We start from the raw sequence: 20,219 nt of genomic DNA on the forward strand, positions 1-20,219 counted from the left end.
ATACAACTGTATGGGGCGGAGACGTGGAGAACTATGAAAGCCATTATCCAGAAGATACAAGTGTTTATTAACAATTGTCTGCGTAAGATACTTCGGATCCGATGGCCAGACACTATCCGCGACAAGTGGGAGACAACAAAACAGATTCCAGTGGAGGAAGAAATCAGGAAGAAGCACTGGAAGTGGATTGGTCACACTTTGAAGAAATCACCCAACTGCATCACAAGACAAGCCCTCATATGGAATCCTGAAGGTCAAAGGTGAAGAGGAAGACCAAAGAACACATTACACCGAGAAATAGAGACAGACATGAGAAGAATGAACAAAAAATGGATAGAACTAGAAAGGAAGGCCGAGGACAGAGTGGGTTGGAGAATGCTGGTCGGCGGCCTATGCTCCATTGGGAGTAACAGGCGTAAGTAAGTAAGTAAGTATATACAAACACTAAACTCTTTGAAATAACATTGTTCAATGTATTTGTTAGATGATTCTTTTATATTCAAAGGGAAAAGAAGTTTTTAATAATTGGATAGAAATATTCTATTAGTTACAGATCCAAATTGTTTTCCTTCGATCAAGGTTTTTTATTTACATTTTTTTGATTTTTACGACGTCTATTAAGAAATTTCATTCTGTTTTTTGAACATTTACGATTACGTATAGGATCCCATTGTTTTGATTTGTGAATAGGATATTTAACATTAGTGGAAGTTGTAGATTGTTGTTGAGAATTATGAGATGATATAACTTCTTGTAATCCAGACTAAATAAAAAACAAAACAATCATAAAAATGTTAAAACAATGTATATAGAAGTTTTATATTGAATAGTATATATTTATTCAAATCTATAACACTTATCATAACTCCGCCTGTAGATCCTCCAGGGGCTACTTCCGGTCTCAAGCCCTGATAAAGGAGGAGGGTTGGGCATGAGGTTAGCGACTCCATCCCGTAGAAAACTAACTCGCTAAAAAACGCTAACCAGTAAGTAAGTAAGTAAGTGATAATACTTATCATATATAACCATGTGATAGTAGTCAGATTTAACTTTATATACTTAGCTTTAAACCATACTTTCATGTGAAGGATAATGATACTATCTGGTTGAGTGAAGTAAAATGAATAGAATAGGTTTTCCGTCAGAAAACTGATGAAAGTCAATTTTGTTATAGACACTCGGACTTGATTTTCATTTGTTTTACACTTATAAATAACTATTAAATCATGGAATGTTATTAAACGCAATGATACTTAAGTATACAATGAGGGATGTGTTACATTATTAGCTGAATGAAATTGAATAAAGTCAGATGATCCGATTATTCGATAGTATTTTGTGGATTCCATCAATAAAAACTGGTGATCCTATGAGATGATTACAGGAAAATCTTAACTAATATTATAATAGAATATATTATTAATGAAAATTATATTTGAATGAATCTCAACGTTTCGTTCAACAAATCTGTCTGAACTTCTTCAGGTTAATGATCATAATCAAAATTATCAAAGAAATATATAATGCTTTAACAATTAAATCATCTCTACACTCAATGCTTATCCAATCATATTGAGATGACTTTAATAAGTAGAGGATTAAATTGAGTCAGTAAGATTATGAATAATGTGTGTGTGTGTGTGTAAGTGTAACTCACTAACATTTGATGAGTGAATGTTAATCATTTGTTTTGTTTCTGATAAATAAAGTTTGGGAGGGAAAGTTCTAGAACATTGAAATAGGGATTAGAACTCATGAAGTCAACAACTATTAGATGATTATGTAATGAAGCAACTGAAAACAGATTAATGGTAATAAAGAAAGATATGAATTGAAATCAGTCAATGGTGAATTGAAGAAAAATGACGATGATGTAATTTAAACTTCAGAAAGAGTTGCTGATCCCTATTTCAATGTTCTAGAACCTTCCCTCCCAAACTTTATTTATCCGAAACAAAACAAATAATTAACCTTTACTTATCATATATTAGTGAGTTTAAGCTACACATACACACACATTATTCATAATCGTACTGACTCAAATTAATGCAGAGGTTCGGCATCGTGTGTTCGGGCGCAGAGACGACAATCCGATTGGTGTCACCATCTTGAAACACCGACTTCGGTGGCTTGGATATGTTCTACGAATGTCGTTCCAGAGAATTCCACATCGTGCATTATTTGCCGACTCTGGGACTGGTTGGAAAAAGCGGAGAGGTGGCCAGTGTATGACATGGTGTCGTAGTATGAAAGAAAGCTGTACAGTACTGGCTTCTGTTGCTCCATTACGACTCCCTGGATGGGGTCCGAGAGATGGTGCAACACAGTGGCTAGAGACGTTATCAGATATGGCTCAGAATAGAAGCCAGTGGCGATCCTGCCGTAACTTCCTTTAACTTTCTTAATAAAAAGTGATTATAACTTCCTTAACTGAAAGAGTTCTTCCGGTTGTACATTTCAGTTTCCCCCATCATTACTTTTATTTTTATTTATATATGCATCTTACTCCTTTTCTCTTTTCATTCTCATTGTTTTGTGTGGCGCAAATATATCTGGTGCCCCCATCATCTCAATATGATTGGATAAGCATTGAGTGTACATATGATTTGATTGTTAAGGCATTATATATTTCTTCGATAATTTTGATTATGATCATTACCCTGAAGAAGTTCAGACGACTTTGTTGGACGAAACGTTGAAATTTCAATTGTTGAGATTACTTCAAATATAATTTTCACAAATAATGCCTTCCATTTAATCAGTACCCAATTTCTATCAAATTATTTGGTCATATATTGACGAATATTAGTATAATTATTTATTTATTCAAACACATAAATACTGGTACAAGGAAGCACAAGATATATATGCGCCACACAAGTCTCATTTGATTTGTGTGGGGGCCCAGGTGCCCAAACCGAAGCGGGTGGTTTTCTTAGGGGGCCACAAGCCGAGCCTTTGACCTGAAGGTCTAGTCCACAAGGCAGTGGAGCATCTTAAGGAGATGCAGTCCTATGGTGGCCGGTGACCAACGATTGATTCATACGCCATTGGTTTCCTCAGGATACTGGAGCCCATGTGCAACATTGGTTTTGAATCACGGTTTTCCAACCCCCCTAGATAGACTTTTTGTGTCCACCAAACCGGTTAAAGCGCCGGACATTCTCTTTTCGTCCTCTCAATTTCGTAAACAACATCTGTGGCACGAGGAGGCAGTGAGTAGGACTTGCCTGGCAGAGGCTATATACGCATGGCCATGTGGGAGCATTTCGAGAAGGAGAGCGAACTCTCCGTACTCTCGGCCGTATCAGGGCATTTGGGATAGTTGTGATTTATTGAACTAAGAGATAGGAGTTAAAGTGGAAAGTGCAATGAACTTGTGTAATACACTTCATACAGAATGATTACATATTTCTTTTCCAAACCACTTTTGTATGAAATATAAAGAAGGTCAAATGAATAGAAAAGTGAAGTAAATAAAAAGGGATAATTAGAAGTATAAGAGTGAAAGATAGTGATTATAATAAAAAGGGTAGCAGATTGTCCGAATACAATATTCCTATTCAGCGTATGCATGATACAGGCTTTTCGTAATACATAAATATCTTTAAGGGAAACGGTAGATTAAAGTGAATTCACTATTTATTACTTCTTAATTTTTAATTGATATCAATTTACAATGCAATTCCCATCAACAAATTTAAGATTACAGATGTCAGTTTCAATAAAGAAACTTTGATTTGATCACGAATACTTCACATCATCAGCAATATGTAAAATGAATTATCGGTCTGTAAACGTATGAAAGGATATGAATTTGTATCCATCCAAGTTACCATTCTCACACCAACACAGTGAGACAGTAAATAACATAAAATTCAATGGAAATTAGAACAGGAGACATTCAGTTCAAATGGAACAAATGAGATGGAAGAAAAGAAAGTTAGGGATAACATTCAACTCAAAATTTAGAGGAGGAATAAATGAAGTTGGGCCACTGTAACAGACTTTGTATGACGTTACTCAATGTTCCTAACCAAAAACGATTGTTGTGCCTGCTTTAGTAAAAAAATTTGCGTCTATCGACTTATGAGCCGGACTAATGGCCAATAACTTCGTGGATTGATGTCATGTCTTGGTTTCTCCTCTTAGCTTTCCCCTAACCCACTTCTAAAGCAATCAGTAATGCTCGTTGTGGGTAAGCTATATTTAAGAATATGTAATACATATTTTAACCTCCAAGGTTGATTAAATTTTACTATCTCATTAATTAAAATGCAGTTTCAATATGGTACTCTATGATGAACTTAAGTAATACTAATATGAATCCGGTGTTCATCTTCTAATGCTAACGAGGTATGGCAACTTGGACCGATGAATAAATGTGCCTGGTCTTACGTTGTAGCTGACTGAATACTCATATAGTTATGAATACAATTTTTAGTAAAATATAGCCATGCTATAGATAAGCATATATACAAATGTCATTTGAAATAGGTGATTTTATGGAGACTTTAAATTTTGAAATATTATTCATGAACTGATTTCATTTCGTGAGGCATCGAGGATTAGATAACAGGGTTGGTTTAAGCTTAGAACACTTCATTAGTGTGTACCTACAATTGCACATGTAAGCCTATAAAATTCAGGACTATCAGAGTCCAATAGTACGTTCTCCTTTTTCCAATTAATATGAGATAAAGCAAAAATCTAGAACGATGCTATCACGAAATGACTATTGTTGGGGATGTCAAATCCCTAGAACTTACATGGTAAATGGCTTAATTTTGTAATTTTATTTTGGAAATTTGAATTTCCTTGTTTTCGCGCCAAAAGCGCTCTTTTCACCTTCGGGTCGAATTTCCCACTTGTAAAATATCTTAACGCTATTGGTTCATTGTTTCTTTGAGTGTGTTATTTTGTAATACTGCCCAAGGACAATTCATTGCTGTATATATACGTTTGATTTTTCCCCCTTATGATTGCTGTGCTTCTGGCTGCTACGGAATATATTTTCCCCGCTTCCAACTTGGACTTCTTACTCTAGTTAGGTGGGTCTGGGTCGCGTCAGAATAGCTAGCTTATCGGTCTCTGGTCACAAGTCTTTGTTCCGTTCGTTACCGAGAAAATCGACTTAGCTCAAGCAAAACAACTATCTTAGTAATTATTAAGTCTCTAACCGTTAAGAGCTTTTTGCCAGAACAAATAAACCAATCATAATCAGCGCAAAGCCTAACAGACAGCTGACTTATACTGCATTTGCATGAATTAATATCAGTTTAAAAATAGTAAAGAAATCGAAATAATCGTGACGGGGGAAACTGAAATTTGGGAATATGGTTAGGAAAGACAGAATAAGAAAGAATCCATAAAGGATTACTATAATTCAAGATCCATTTTATGATTGTTTATAATTGCGGGTTCTCTTATGATAAAATCATCTTTTTTTTTAAATCCCATCATTCTTTACAAAAGAGAGAGATAACAAAAAAACACATTTACATATGACAAACCTCATATTCATCTTTTACACTGAGTACACCTTGTTCTTCTAGATTTTCATTCTTCTTGACTTCTTTGGTTTTTGAAGTTCGATGCTTTTTACTTGATTCCCATACACGTTTCACAGAAGTATATAGACGCATAGTAGCTCTAGCATCTTCAATTGAATCGTGTTCACCACTTTGTACATTAACACCGAGAACTTTTTGTGTTAATGCTTTGAGCGATGGTATACGACCATTGAATAAATCTCGAAATGGACGATAACGTGATGTATCACGAATAAAACGACGAGGGTGAGACAGTCTTAGAACCTTTCAGTTACAAGAATAAAGAAAGATAATAAAAAGGTACTTGGCTGAAAATAATTAAGGAATAAAACTGTAATGACATGAAAATTTACAAAGCAAAAAGTCTTCAATACTTAGATCAAAACATAGTAGTATTATCAGTAGCCGATTAGGAAAATATGAAGTAATACCGAACTGTATAATCTTTCAACATTACTGATCGTTTACAATAGCAAGGTGTTCACGCAAGCTCCATAAAGTAATTAACTATAAAAGGAAGTTGATAGAAAAAAAAACATTTTAAGCGCTTATCTTCTACCAGTCAAAGACTTACATCTCGTCATATGAATCCCAGTTATTATGTGAGGTTGTAATTTTCACAACGGCTCGAGAAATACTTAAAACTTTTAGTCAATATCAGTAACTCAAGTCTGGATTCTGTAATTATTGCAGAAAGAGACTTAGAAAGACTATTTGATATAATGGATAGTTTAAAGTACTTCTCTCTTCCTCACTTCTATTACGACAATACGTTAATACGATAATAAGGCTAGTCACAGTGTAGTGAAGAGAACACGACTGGGGACAATCGAATGTATTTAAGCAAAAATTACAGACTATCTCAGTAAATTCTGATAACCATACAATGAACAGTTAATTTGCAAATTAACAACCAATTGTCTTAATCTTCACTGTTTTTTCTGACTCCATAGTTCATACATTTTCCTACCGATTGCACTTCATTTCAGTTCTTCCCTCATCGGTCTTCTGCCAAAATACATTCTATGTCTGACTAACACCATATACTACTTATATAGATATAAGTAGACTACACCACAACGGTATATTAGATCCATGATTCACGACCCAGATTATAGACTAGATAACACTTTATTCAGTACAATTACAAGCAGCCGCTCTCAGTGAGTCCAGAGTGAACATTAATGAGAGGAAAGAAAATCACATATTTAATGGTAAGTATCTTGTGTCTGTTTGTCCACACTCGACGGCCAATCATATTTCAGTTTCACCACCACATATCACTGTTATATTATCCCTCAGAGGGTCGACGATTGTCTAAAACTCATGGACATATTTCATTGCACAAAACAATTAACAGACTAGACAATGTAAAGGTTACCGTATATCAAATTGGACCACAATGGGATACATTAGTAGTATTAGTAGGAAACGGATAGTCTTGTAATTGAGGGGAATAATGAATTCTTCTAAAAGATACTAGAGATACTTCTAATGTACAGACAGATATACTAGTCAACTGTCGAAACCAAAATAATCTTGGATTCAGTGGGTGAAGTAAATTTATCTAACATATACAGTGATTAGAAAACTTGGCTTTCTGATCTGAAACTTATTCTATTTATTTGGATTCACACAACATTTGATATAAACAATGAGAATTCATAATCAATTCGGTTGTTAGATATGGGAAAAGATAACTATTTGACGGATTCCATACTTATGGATCTATGCATTAATCGAGTACTGAAACCAGTCAATCAGTCACAACGTAGAACTTCGTACGTACGTACATCAGTTTGAGTTGCCATATACTGAAATCAAGTATATTGAAAACAATCTAGAAATCAATTCATTTGTTATCACATCAGTTGTACTATAAATTTTCATCTTAGTAAACCAAAAACGACAATTTACTCAACATACTTTAAGATCCTTCAGGATAGAATGTCCAACTAATATTTTATTCTTTATCAATTCTGCAACTTCTTTGTGTACATCATTGAATGGTCGAGCTGATCCATTTTTCCGTAAATCACGAGGTCTTATACCAGAGACTTTTGTTCGATAATCAACAACACGTTCTTCTGGACGTACATAAGTATCTAATAAGGTATGACCGAATTGATTTACAATTGAAACACGTGCTAATGCATCATCTTTTCCTTCAAAACCAACTCCAACAAATTCACAATCCATTGCAATACGGCGTGTTGGACTGTTAAAAAATGTACACAGAAATATACACACCAAAATACATGTTTATCATTTTTATTTTTATCCAAACAATAGATGATTAATAAATACTTCAATTAAAGTTTAAAATTGACTAAACTTATTCGTTTGGAAGAATTATCAGTGAAACATCAGAAGTATTACCGGATATACCCTTCTAGGGTTACTGACAGTTGCGAGGCAGAGTAAAGTGGAAGGGTTGAACAATCTGGCTGGAAAATGTTTACCATACAAAAACTCCTATAGGTATCAATGCCAAGGTTGGACTTGATAGTTTCAAATAAATTGAGTATTGGTTAGAAAGTTGATAATAAACATATTTTTGTTATATCCCAATGAGTCAAAAACGTTGTAGTTCTGACGTTTCGAGACTTAATGTAAGCCACTTCTTTAAAGTAATTTTTTATTTACTCACGAAACGTCAGAAATACAACTTTTCTACTTATTGGGATATAACAAAAAAGTATATTTACGATCACTAAAACTCTGACCTGGGAGCTGAAAGATCTTCATTTAAAAGAATTGTGACGCTTCATGATGAAAGCGGAGATTTTTGGAAACCACGAGGCCGATGACTCTTTTAACAACCACAGGAACAATTAACATAGGTACACGCAATGTTTGGACAATGTAGGAGACCGCAAGTACCGATCAAATAGCTGCGTGAATGAAGAGATACAACATGGCACTGTTCGGAATCAGTGAAACTCATTGAAATCAAGCTGGACAGAAAAGATTAGATTCGGGATAGATGCCACACAGAAAAGCACGAAAATCACTTATAAGACGAGAATCTCATAGATCCAGAATCATCAAGGCGTCCTTCAAAACAAAGAGGGGGATCATAATGAACGTTACCCAGTGTTAGGCCTCTACCGATGGTAGCAGTGCAGTTCTATGAGGCTGCAGTCGATCGTAGAGAAGGACCCAGGAAAGGAATCTGACCATCCTGATGGAAGACCTAAACGTCAAAGTTGGAATGGACAACATGGACTAACTGGGAGAAAGGAATGAGAACGGTGACAGATTTGCAAATTTATGTGCCTACAACAAAATGGTTATAAATGACCCTATATTCCCCACAAACGCATACAGAAAGCTATATGTGTCTGACTGGATCACACCACGGGGAACCAGATCGACCATATACACATCAGTAAAAAAATCACAAGAACAACCGGAAACATGAGAATGGAGAGAGGTGCTTACATAGCTTTAAATTATCACCTGGTTGAGGTCAAGATGAAACTGAAGTTAAAGAAACACTGGACAAACATTACTGCAGAGGCTTAATACAGTCTTAATTCCGGATACTGACAAACTCAACGAATTCAAGATAGATCCCAGCAACAGGTGGAAACGTTTACGTACCTTGTCAGCAACATCGATGAACAAGGAGGATAGGATGCAGACGTAAAGGCGAGGATTGGCAAAGCAAGGAAAGCATCCATACAGTTGGAGAACTTAAAACAACTGTCAACCAACATCAAAGTCACAATCTTTAAAACACACGTCAAGACAGTTCTATTGCACGAAGCTAAAACTTGGAGAACTACTACAACCATAATCAAAAATGTGCAAGTATTCATAAACAATTGTCTACGCAGGATACTCAATGTCCGTTTTCTGGATACCATCAGCAACAGCTTACAGTGACAAGGAACAAACTAGCTTTTAGCTGGATAGGAAATTAGGAAAAGGCGTTGGGAGTGGATGGAACACACATCGCGGAAATTAACAAACCTCATCACGAGACAATCCCTAGCGTGGAATCCTAAAGGGAAAAAAGGAGTAAGAGCAAAGAACATGCTACGAAGGGAATAGGAGGTATACAGCAAAAGGATGAATAGCATTCGGAAACAACTGGAAAGGAGAGCTGAAGACAAAGGTGGTTGGAGAATCCTGGTCAGTAGGGTAACAAGAGCAAGTAAGTTATTTTGCTAAATTATTCCCCAATTTATTGTCGTTAATATCATTTTCACCACAAGGTGGTCACATTTAAACTGACAATGGCTAGCTTGCTTATAAAGCAGTTTTAGTGTTGTGAATTTGAGCTAGGAAGCATAAGACTTGTATTAATGAAGCATTTTGTGGATCCACATGATGTTTCCCGATCTTCTCTAAATGACGTTAGTATTTTAAAAAGTAATTTTATGAATAAATGAAAACAACGAGAAATTAAACTGGGACATTACCCTGCGAATGATGTTAGTTTCACCAAAGATTTTGTTGTGGCCGATTGATCTTGCAGTGAATTGGCAATTAAAGCCTGTGGTACATCATCAAACCATACTTCTCGTGTGTTATTTGAAGAATATAAATTTGAAGTTGAGTTTTCCAAATTATACTGTTGATTTGATTTATCATTTTCTGATTTGTTATCTACAGTGAAGGATTTAGGTTTTTTATTCGGCCTAACAAAATTAAAAAGTCAACAGTATTACGATATGATGACAAACATCTGTAAATGCATGATAAATTGACGTATAATAAGGTTACAATCGTTAATGCGCTGCTCCCTGATTGGCGGTCTTATCACGTCATACATTAACTAGGCATCCACTCGGCCACAAGATATAACACACTTATGATAGCGTTGAAGGTCAGATTACTCTATTTATTAATTAGAAAGTAAGCTTATTTCTAAAGAGACATGTTCAGCAAGGATTATATGATTATAATCCTATATTTTGTGTGACGGTTAGTGTTACTAGCCGTGGTTACTTAGATCGAAATAAATAAAATGGAATTCGGACCACTAGCTCCGTAGTTCTGCTTCTTTAACTGCTAACCAAATAGTCCATCAAACTGTACGAATATGTGGTAGAGGGAGATAGATGGTCTAAGTTTGAATTGATCTTTGCAGCACATATCAGTACATAACCAATTTCTTTGCTCAGTCTTTTGATATTTAGTAATCTACTCTTCGAATTTTAAACATGTCTAGGAATTCATATAAAAATTAGTTAGTCAAGAGGAAATAAAACTTAATAGATGTTTTATAATTGTACACATTGTTTATCTGCATATTTTTATTATTTGAACACATAAATATTGGTAAAAAAGGGCACCGAATCCACACGGGCCACACAAGTCACTTGATTTGTATATGGGCTTTGATAATGCCCGGGTGCCTAAACCGAAGCAGGTGGTTTTCTTAAGGGGCCACAAGCCGAGCCTTTGACCTAAAGATCTAGTCCACAAGGCAGTGGAGCATCGTAAGGAGATGCAGTCCTATGGTAGCCGGTGACCGACGATTGATTCATACGCCATTTGTTCTCTCAGGATACTGGAGCCCATGTGCACCATTGGTTTGGAACCAGGGTTTTCTAACTCCCCTAGGTGGACCCTCCATATTCACCAACTCTGAATTTCGTAAGCAACACCCCCGCCGCGAGGCGGTGAGTAGGACTTCCCTTGTAGTGGCTATATACGCGTGTTTATGTGAGAGCATCTCGAGAGAGATCGGACTCTCTCCACCCATAGCCGTACCAGGGCAATTGGGGGCTATTTGTCTGCTTAATTCAGTCTAGACAAACAAAAGTATCAATTGATACTACAATTGTCCTTCACTTCATGAGTGGATTAAAATCGTTCTGACTTAGTTAAAAAGTTCCCATAGTTTCTCTACACATCTCTGAATTAATTCAGCTTTGTTTTCTATGTCGAGAATGAACATTCTCGTAACCAACATGTAGGCAATGTTTATCTTTTAATGCACTAATTTTTTTAATTTACTCAATGATCTATTCTACTGATTATCGAACCAATGTAAGGAAAATTGAATCAGTCTATTTTCATTGGACAAATAATGGCTATTTTAATTGTTTTAATTCAAGTTATCAATCACAATTGATGGTTTTGTTATTTTTATTCAGAGATTTATCACAGCTAAATGATCATTCAGTAAGTCAACTACAACGTAGAACCAGGCACATTTATGCATCGGTCCAAGTTGCCATACCTCGCTCATTAGCACAACAAGATGAACACCGGATTCATAGATATAGTTTAGTGGTGGTAATATATAAAAGATAGGTTGTATATAAGGATATAGTATAGGAAGGAAGAACGTTATGAAGCAATTTTAATCTTAAGGTTTAAGGGAAGATAAAGAGTGTATACACCTACGCCATTGTGATCGATTCTGAGCCATGTCACTTAGAGTCTCCAACCATTCGTTACGATAGTCACGCGGACCCCAACCAGGTAGTCTGCATTTGCCAACATGGCTCAGACTAGAAGTTAGTGACTTCAAGCTCTGATGCCATGTTTTGGTTTGGCCTCCCCTAACTCTTTTCCAACCATCCCCTACACTAGTCAGTATAGCGCGTCGTGGTAATCGGTGTTCAGGCATACGTAACACGTGTACCACCCTCCATTTAGCTGGGTTTTTTTACAGCTAAATGGAGGGTCATACAAAACTAAGGAATCTGACTTTATGCCTTCCAACATATGATAAGAATTTGTACAATTGTGAAACTTGATAAGTAAAATAAACAAATGATAAATAAAATAAACAAACGCATTTCAACGCCATTAATGGGGTATCTATTTAAACGATGTTGATATAGGATGTATATTATCATTTACATCACTCAACCTAATCGAATGAGATTTCACTGAAGATATTTTCTCGACTGATACATCTCTGTCCAATTTCGAAAATGGTTGTTCACAAGAATTATCGCTTGACCCTGTGAAAGCATTAGGAATTGCTTTTGGTTTATCGGATGTCAACTGGATTGTTTCCGTCCGATTGGTTGTATTGGTCTTTTGCTTTTGAGTACGAGAGACAAATTCCGCTCGTCGTTGTTGTATAGTCCTCTGTTTTATTAAATGTATCCTGAAAGGTAATTCATTCATCAAATGTACGCCTTTTAGAGTAGAATAAGACAATTTATAAATTTAAAAAAGGTACGTTTAAAATCATAACAATAATGAATAATAGATGAGCTAAGATATAAACAGTTAAGTCAGTCACAACGTAGAACTTCGTACGTACGAGTTGCCAGTTAAATACAAGAAAATACATTGGTTTATTATTAAGATGAATTTACTGAAATACAATGGTTGGAAAAATACCTTGATCCCTACTATTAATCAAATACTAATTGAATGGAATAATCTGTCGAGAATACATTGTTGACGAGGTTAGATAAATATTCAAGTCTAAAGTAGAGTGGGGTCCTTTTTAAAAGTAATAAAATACATCTTGATGACAGATTTTAACAATCACAAGTATACATCTTAAATAAGATTGTTTAACCGTATTCAATCTATTAATTTGAACTAGAAACAGATTAATAGGATTATTGAAGGTAGATCGATAGAATGTTTCTCTTACAATGGATTAATGATTCTTAACTATTGCCCCATATTGTTGAAAACCTTTGGATAAATGTCCAACCAAAACAATTTATGAATCCCATTATTTCGAAAAATTTCATCTCATACCGCTTTGGTATTGCTATCAACCTGATTATGCCTGTAAACTGACATGCATTCTACAACAATTTCGAGAATAATAGTTTATATATTTACTATTTATTTATTAGGTTTCTAAGAATGTTTTTCATACTGTTCGGTTCAGTTACCTTGTGTCTCACTCATATATTTATATAACAATGTGGATTTTGTTCGAAAAGCAATAACGTAACGAGATTAATACACTATTTTCTATGATCCTGGGTTCAACCAAAATATACAAACAATCATAATGATCACTGAACAAACTGACGTAAAGTAAAAGTTTATTTATTATTTATTTATTTGAACACATAAATATTGGTACAAGGAAGCACCAGATACATATGCGCCACATAAATCTCATTCGATTTGTGTGAGGGCTGTGATACTGCTCAGGTGCCCAGACTGAAGCAGGTGGTTTGCTTAGGGGGCCACATGCCGAGCCTTCGACTCAAAGGTCTGATCCATAAGGCAGTGGAGCATCGTGAGGAGATGCAGTCCTATGGTAGCCGGTGACCAACGATTGATTCATACACCATTTGTTCCCTCAGGATACTGGAGCCCATATGCACCATTGGTTTGTAATCAGGGTCTTCCAACTCCCCTAGGTGGACACTCCACATCCACCAACCCGGTCAAAGCGCCGGACATTCTCTTTTCGTCCTCTCATTTTCGTAAACAATACCCGTTGCACGAGAAGGCAGTGAGTAGGACTTCCCTGGTAGAAGCTATATACGCGTGGCCATGTGAGAGCATTTCGAGAGGGAGAGCAGACTCTCCCCACTCTCGGTCATACCAGGGCATTTGGGGGCAAAGTGGCTACCGCCTCCGGGTGGGCACGAACCACTAACCGAACGCGCTAACCGGTTGCGAAAAATCATTCGCTAAGTGAAAAAAGAAATGAAATCTAATTCCTAAAAACTTTTTTCAAAATCGCCAGTGAGCTAAAAGTTTATTTGATGCTTAAGGAAATAATGTAGATGCAGCGAAATTTTCGACGAACTAAAAAAAGATAAATGACTGCTATTAGAACTAACAAAACAAACAACCTAGTAATTCCAAAACTAAGTTTTTGTCATCTTTCCTATGTAGAACGAATATAGCCCCCAAATGCCTGGTATGACTGAGGGTGGGGAAAGTCCGCGCTCCACTTCGAAATACCCTCACATGGCCACACATATGCAGCCACTATGTTTCCTGCACACGACATCCGAGGAAACAAAAAAATTTGGGTGTGGAATCCAATAAGACGTTACACACAAAGTGTGTCTAATTCTCTGAAATTGATAGTTAACGATAATTAAAAAGTGGTTTTCACTAAGAAGCATATGAGACCTGAACTTAACATGACTGAAACAGTTTTTCCATCGACTGCAAGTAATCATTCAAATATGACGATGACCAAACACAGAGATATTAGGGACTTTGCTATATTTAGAATTATTGCACGTCAGTAACAAATCCGAACAGTTGACAGGCTATCAGCTCCATTCACTGAATAATGAAATCAGCCAATCATAAACAACCTGTGACTTGAGAACAAATGCTGCTACAGTTCATTTCGGCACAATATCAGAAAATAAACAAGATGACAAGCAAATGCAGTCGGAATAATAATAATAATAATAAGGTTAATGATAGTGACAAAATAGACATAAAAGACGGTGTACATGAAATGGCAAATGAAACGCTTAAAACTCGTAGCAAGAAAATGAATTAATATACACTACTGAGGACGATTTTAAGCAGTATCATTTGAGGTCTTCTGATGGTATATTTCGATCACATTTTCAGTGCATAAATTAATACATAAATATAAAACCACTAAATCTATGAAATTGCAAAGTGACTAAATTCGCTTAGACGCAAAATGTTCAGTGATATGATCATGCAGATATTTTCAGAAAGGTATCATATATATATATATATACGTACACGGTATATGTAACGTTGTTTAAACCTTGATTTACCTTGAATCATATTTTGATTTGAATTTTTTCTTATTTATAAGTAAATGATTTTTCTTTTCTTTGCTATGATTGTGATTACTTTTTGGTTTATTATGCATTAGAAGGTGAAAATTGATAAAAGAACTAAAATGCCATAGAAACCAAAATAGAAGTGGAATGAAGGGGAGATGAATTAGAAAAATGACCATTTCATTTTTTTATAAAAACAAACATTTATGCAGGGAATACTTTTTATTTAGTAGAAGTTTATGTACACTTTTTATTATAAAATATAAACGTTATTTACAAGGATTAAAATAATTTAACGAGAGTAATGTAACATGCCTAAAGGATAACCAAGATTAGCAATTAGTCGTATTACTGGACCGCAACCTCCAACAAAAAATGCACAATCTGAATGATACTTTAACTTTAAAGAATCTATCGATTCAGATAGATTAAATGTATCAACAGCAAGTATATGACTTAAACGTGAATTAGGTGGATCATGTAAATCCACTGAAGCCAACAAATTGCCAACATGATCCCACATGTATAATAAACTTGAATTACCACCGGATACAATGCGTGAATCATTATCCATATCACAAAAAATAGCTGTTTGTGAATACCAAGTATCTGATAAGTCTGAAAGAGAAAGAAAACTAGAGAGTGAAAAAAATCACACCATTAAAGTTAGGAATCTAAAAGAACCAACTAATCATAGTCTACCTTCCATGACAAACAATATAAAACGGGAATCTTCAAGCAAACAATCTGAAAGACAGTTTTCATCAACCAAAGAACAACTATGAAGATGATCATCAAAGAACAAAACTTTTACTCTTTTTCACGATCTACATAAAAGACTATTGAGAATACTTAATTACAAAACAAAATCATCTTACGCCTTCTTATTCATTTATTCCTTATAATCCATATTCTATGTTTACTTTTATTTTCAACACACAACAGCCAGCTTAAGGTGAAAATTCTGTCCTATCTAAATGATCTGAAGTAACTGAATGGTCAAAAGTGGGAATAAAGGTATAAAGTAATTTTAATCTCATGGTTTAAGGGAAGACAAATAGTATATACACCTACGCCATTATGATCGATTCTGAGCCATGTCACACAGAGTTTGCAACAATTGATTACGATGGTCACACGGACCCCAGCCACGTAGTCTGCATCTACCAACATGGCTCAGACTAGAAGTTAATGACTTTATGGATTGATGCAACGTTTTGGTTTAACCGCCCCTAACTCTCTTTCAACCATCCCCAACACCAGTCAGCATTGCGCGTTGTGGTAATCGGTGTTCAGCCATATGTAACATGTGGCCCAACCATCTCAGATGATGAAGATTTACAACCTTATCAACTGATTTACCAGCGTGCCTTAATACCCTGAGTCTAACCTCACGTTTACTTACCCGGTGATCCCATCAGATACAAGCAATATTTCTAAGTGTTAGGTCGGCTTACAATAAACTCTAGAGAGGCTCATAAAGAGCCCAACCAATCAGCGATTAGTTAGGAGCTATGCTACTAAAATGCTACTAAAATAACAAGGTCCTGATTGGCTGTTAACATACTGTTACTATGGGATCTCAAGGTCTTTTAATTACTATAAAACCCCTGTTTTTCTGTACATAATTGAACCTTGTAGTAAAGTGCTTCTCTGATACTCGTGTCTTCTCTCTGGTCTTTCAAGTCGCTGAGTAGTGCTAGCCTGGGGTTATCCGAATAGCTAGGATCCGAATAAAGCATCCACCCTACGAGCCATAACAGTGGACATCTGTGATCAAATACTAGTAACTTACGAGTATCTTCTACTCTTAATGGCCACGTTTCGCAGCTATAAACTAGAACAGAACGAACTGCTGCGCAGTATAATCGTCCATTAATTGATAGACGGATATTTCGCCTTTGCTACGACACTTTAGCGAATGTAACTCACGCATTCGGCTTTGAGGCATACTGTTCATGAAAAGGGTGGTGACATTAACCAGGTGCCTGAATCGAAGCAAGTGGGGCTCTGTCCGACTATGTGGCCTAGTGGTTAATAGCAGTGTTGTAAACAATAAGCCGCCACTCCATATTGACAAGTGAGACAATGTTCATGATGAAGGTTCTGAACAAGTTCGTCATACTACTAGTTTGAATAAATCAGGATTTGATCTACTGAAAACAAAGTGGACCGTCAGTTAAACAATCTTATATTATTTTGTACTCACTCCAAAGATCATATCACCCTTACTGTGTTTGAAATACTTGTTATTTTGTCACCGCCTAACAGGATTTTCTTGTCAGTTTATCAATTCTAAAGAACTTGGAAGATAGATCAGTACAAAAGGCTGTGATGAGACTTAATAAAATGGCAACAAGCAGTCATTTTAAAGCAATTTTAACTTTGTCGTATATTTCCATGACAACTTCATGCAGACCGTTACGAGTGTGGATAGAAGGCAATTATTTGTGTTATTAATATGTTCCAAACAACATGAATCTCTAAAGTTCAAGAATAACAGTTTTGTTCAGTAGAGATTAAGAACTTTGTATTTTCCTACAGACTAGAGTGAGCTATTATGACTAAGGCGATATTAACACAAACACCTCATTTTAATCGATACAGAATAATGATTGAAACCATAAAGTGAGTAGTCAATCAACAAGATAACATATTTAAAGCTCTGTAAACCTTGGTTAGGAATGCAACAAAAAACACACCTACGAAAATATTGTGACATTTAGGGAGATTTACCTTCAGGGTGCAATATAGAAACATTCCTCCCGGCACGCCTACTCCATAAAGAAAGTCTAGGTCCCCCTCCCGTAACAAACCAATCCTCTTCGAACTGTTTGCAGGATAAAGTAGTTAACCAAGACCCAAGCTTGGGTCGAGATAGTTCACTATTTAGATACGGTTTGAACACAGATGAAGCCTTATAGTCCCCATTCCGTATAACTCTGTGATCCCAAAAGCAGACAGTACCGTCCTCAGAACTAGTACCAAACTAACAAAATGAAACATTAGATTGAAAGCGAACCTCGTGTGCTCCAACACTGCAAATTTTATAAATTGTGGACTTATGTCCAGCAAGTTTGAGCTTTTCTTTGAAACCACAATCAATAAAAAAAGTATGGATAGTTCCATCACCCAATGCTGCCAAAAGAGTGTCACTTTCTGTATGATAACACAACCCGGTAACCTAAACACAATTTAGTGAAAGGTAACTAGTGTATCAATTCCTCTACTTTACCTCAGAAACGGTTGCGTAAAGATTTCCCGACGTCAGATGAACTGTATCGTGATATTTCAGAAAGCCGTCGGTAGGTGTAGTCCACTTGTATACAACAATCAGACCGACTGACCCACAGAAAACATAATCCTTCCCGAAACATAAAGCGTAAATATTTCCTGCATATTTTACATTGATAATGCATTCTGGCTTCCCCTCAATTTGTGCATCTATAACGAGGAAATTGTAAGATCAATGCTCACATACCACAGGACAGCGAACATAACGAATAAATTAGTATTTTCTGTATATTAGTTCCAAAAAGTAGATATTTTCTACATGGAGATGTAACGGATGATAGTATGAATGTATGAGCTATTATTCTATTATTGTTCATGTCTGCAAGGAAAAAAATGTAGAAAATAATATGAACTATATCATCTCTACAAACAATTCCCATAACCTGTTTTATTACTTCGTTTAAAGTGACACTCATTAGATTATATTACCTTGAGGACCCTATTTAAGTCTTCTTACATGAGTGGAGACGAGCCAGTGATTTATTTATTCGACAGGAAAGACCGGATACGACAAGCTTCATTTGTTGGCACATGTGATCAATTAAATACTGATAAAACAGCACTCACATCAGTCTAACATTTTAAAGCATAAAATGAGATTTGAGACTAGGAACGAAGTTTAGAGATTCTTAGTATCGATAGTAATTTATTAGTTTTTTTTAGTGGAAAGTTTGTCCTATACTTTAGTGATGAACTAATCACATTTAAGATAGTGACTTGTAGATATTTCCATCTACCCGTTCAGTTACAAAGAATGAACACTTTGTAACTTCATAAGCCCAAACTTCGTATTGTAGATTATGCTAGTTTGTGATGAGAGCTCTAACTCTTCTCTCTTACTGTACGAAGCAATTAACGTGAAACTTAATTATTTATGTTAAGACACATTACCTTTTGTAATTTTATCATCCTTTATTACGGTCCCTTTTTATCATTAAATACTACCTTCTGATTAGTATAGTCCCCCAATGTCCTCTATGTACTTCAATTTTAGCATAAAAACCACATAAATAGACTTTCCCAATGTTAAAGTGATTTGGAATTAGGTTACATTTTTCTTCACTAATCAGTATGAAACTATTCCTGAGCTTCATTTCTTATGTGGGTCTTATGATACACGTTAAAAGCATATTGTCACACTGTTATATCAATAGAAATACCAATAAAATTAGTCGTATCAATATACAACTAATATTGCAAATTAAATATTCGACTGTTTATTTATGGTAAGAGCAGGTTAGGGGACAGATTGACGTTAATATCACTGCCTCACCATAGATGGTGCAGATGGGAGCCGGCTCAAATGGCGACCAGTATGACCTGTGTATATGCACGTTACATTATGATGCCCAAATCGAATTCTAACTAGTTTTAGGTTATTATCTGGTTGTACCAGTTTAGTAAGACAGGACACAACCACGTCGATGTTATAAGTGTAATCCTGGAAACACTTCCAATCAGTTACAGCCTAAATAAAGGATATCAATAAATAACTACTTCAGCTAAAATGAAGCAGCAACGAACAGACACAGACTCACATAACAGTGACGGTGTTGCTCAAGATTTGCGCTAAAGCCTTCAATCTTCAATCTTGTCTAGGTAGAACGAGTAATAGTGGTATCGTTATTGCCTCTTTTAAACGTGATTCTGTGTTATGAGATATAACGCTTTAGGTTCAGAGAGTTATACG

The 20,219-nt window shown here is 35.7% G+C and overlaps 1 protein-coding gene across 1 annotated transcript; it reads right to left on the reverse strand.

Annotated features, from left to right (window-relative positions):
• Positions 1-574: 574 nt before the first annotated feature.
• Smp_151080 (rex4-related (xpmc2)) lies at positions 575-19,050 on the reverse strand (the record flags this gene model as incomplete). Its single annotated transcript, XM_018797491.1, has 10 exons — positions 575-763; positions 5,514-5,816; positions 7,479-7,770; positions 9,983-10,201; positions 12,391-12,664; positions 15,563-15,853; positions 17,972-18,224; positions 18,258-18,419; positions 18,471-18,679; positions 18,987-19,050. 10 exons carry the CDS (start codon positions 19,048-19,050, stop codon positions 575-577), a joined length of 2,256 nt encoding a protein of 751 aa, XP_018652527.1.
• Positions 19,051-20,219: the final 1,169 nt, after the last annotated feature.

Source organism: Schistosoma mansoni, chromosome 4 (assembly GCF_000237925.1).
Source record: "Schistosoma mansoni strain Puerto Rico chromosome 4, complete genome".
Lineage (NCBI taxonomy): Eukaryota > Metazoa > Platyhelminthes > Trematoda > Strigeidida > Schistosomatidae > Schistosoma > Schistosoma mansoni.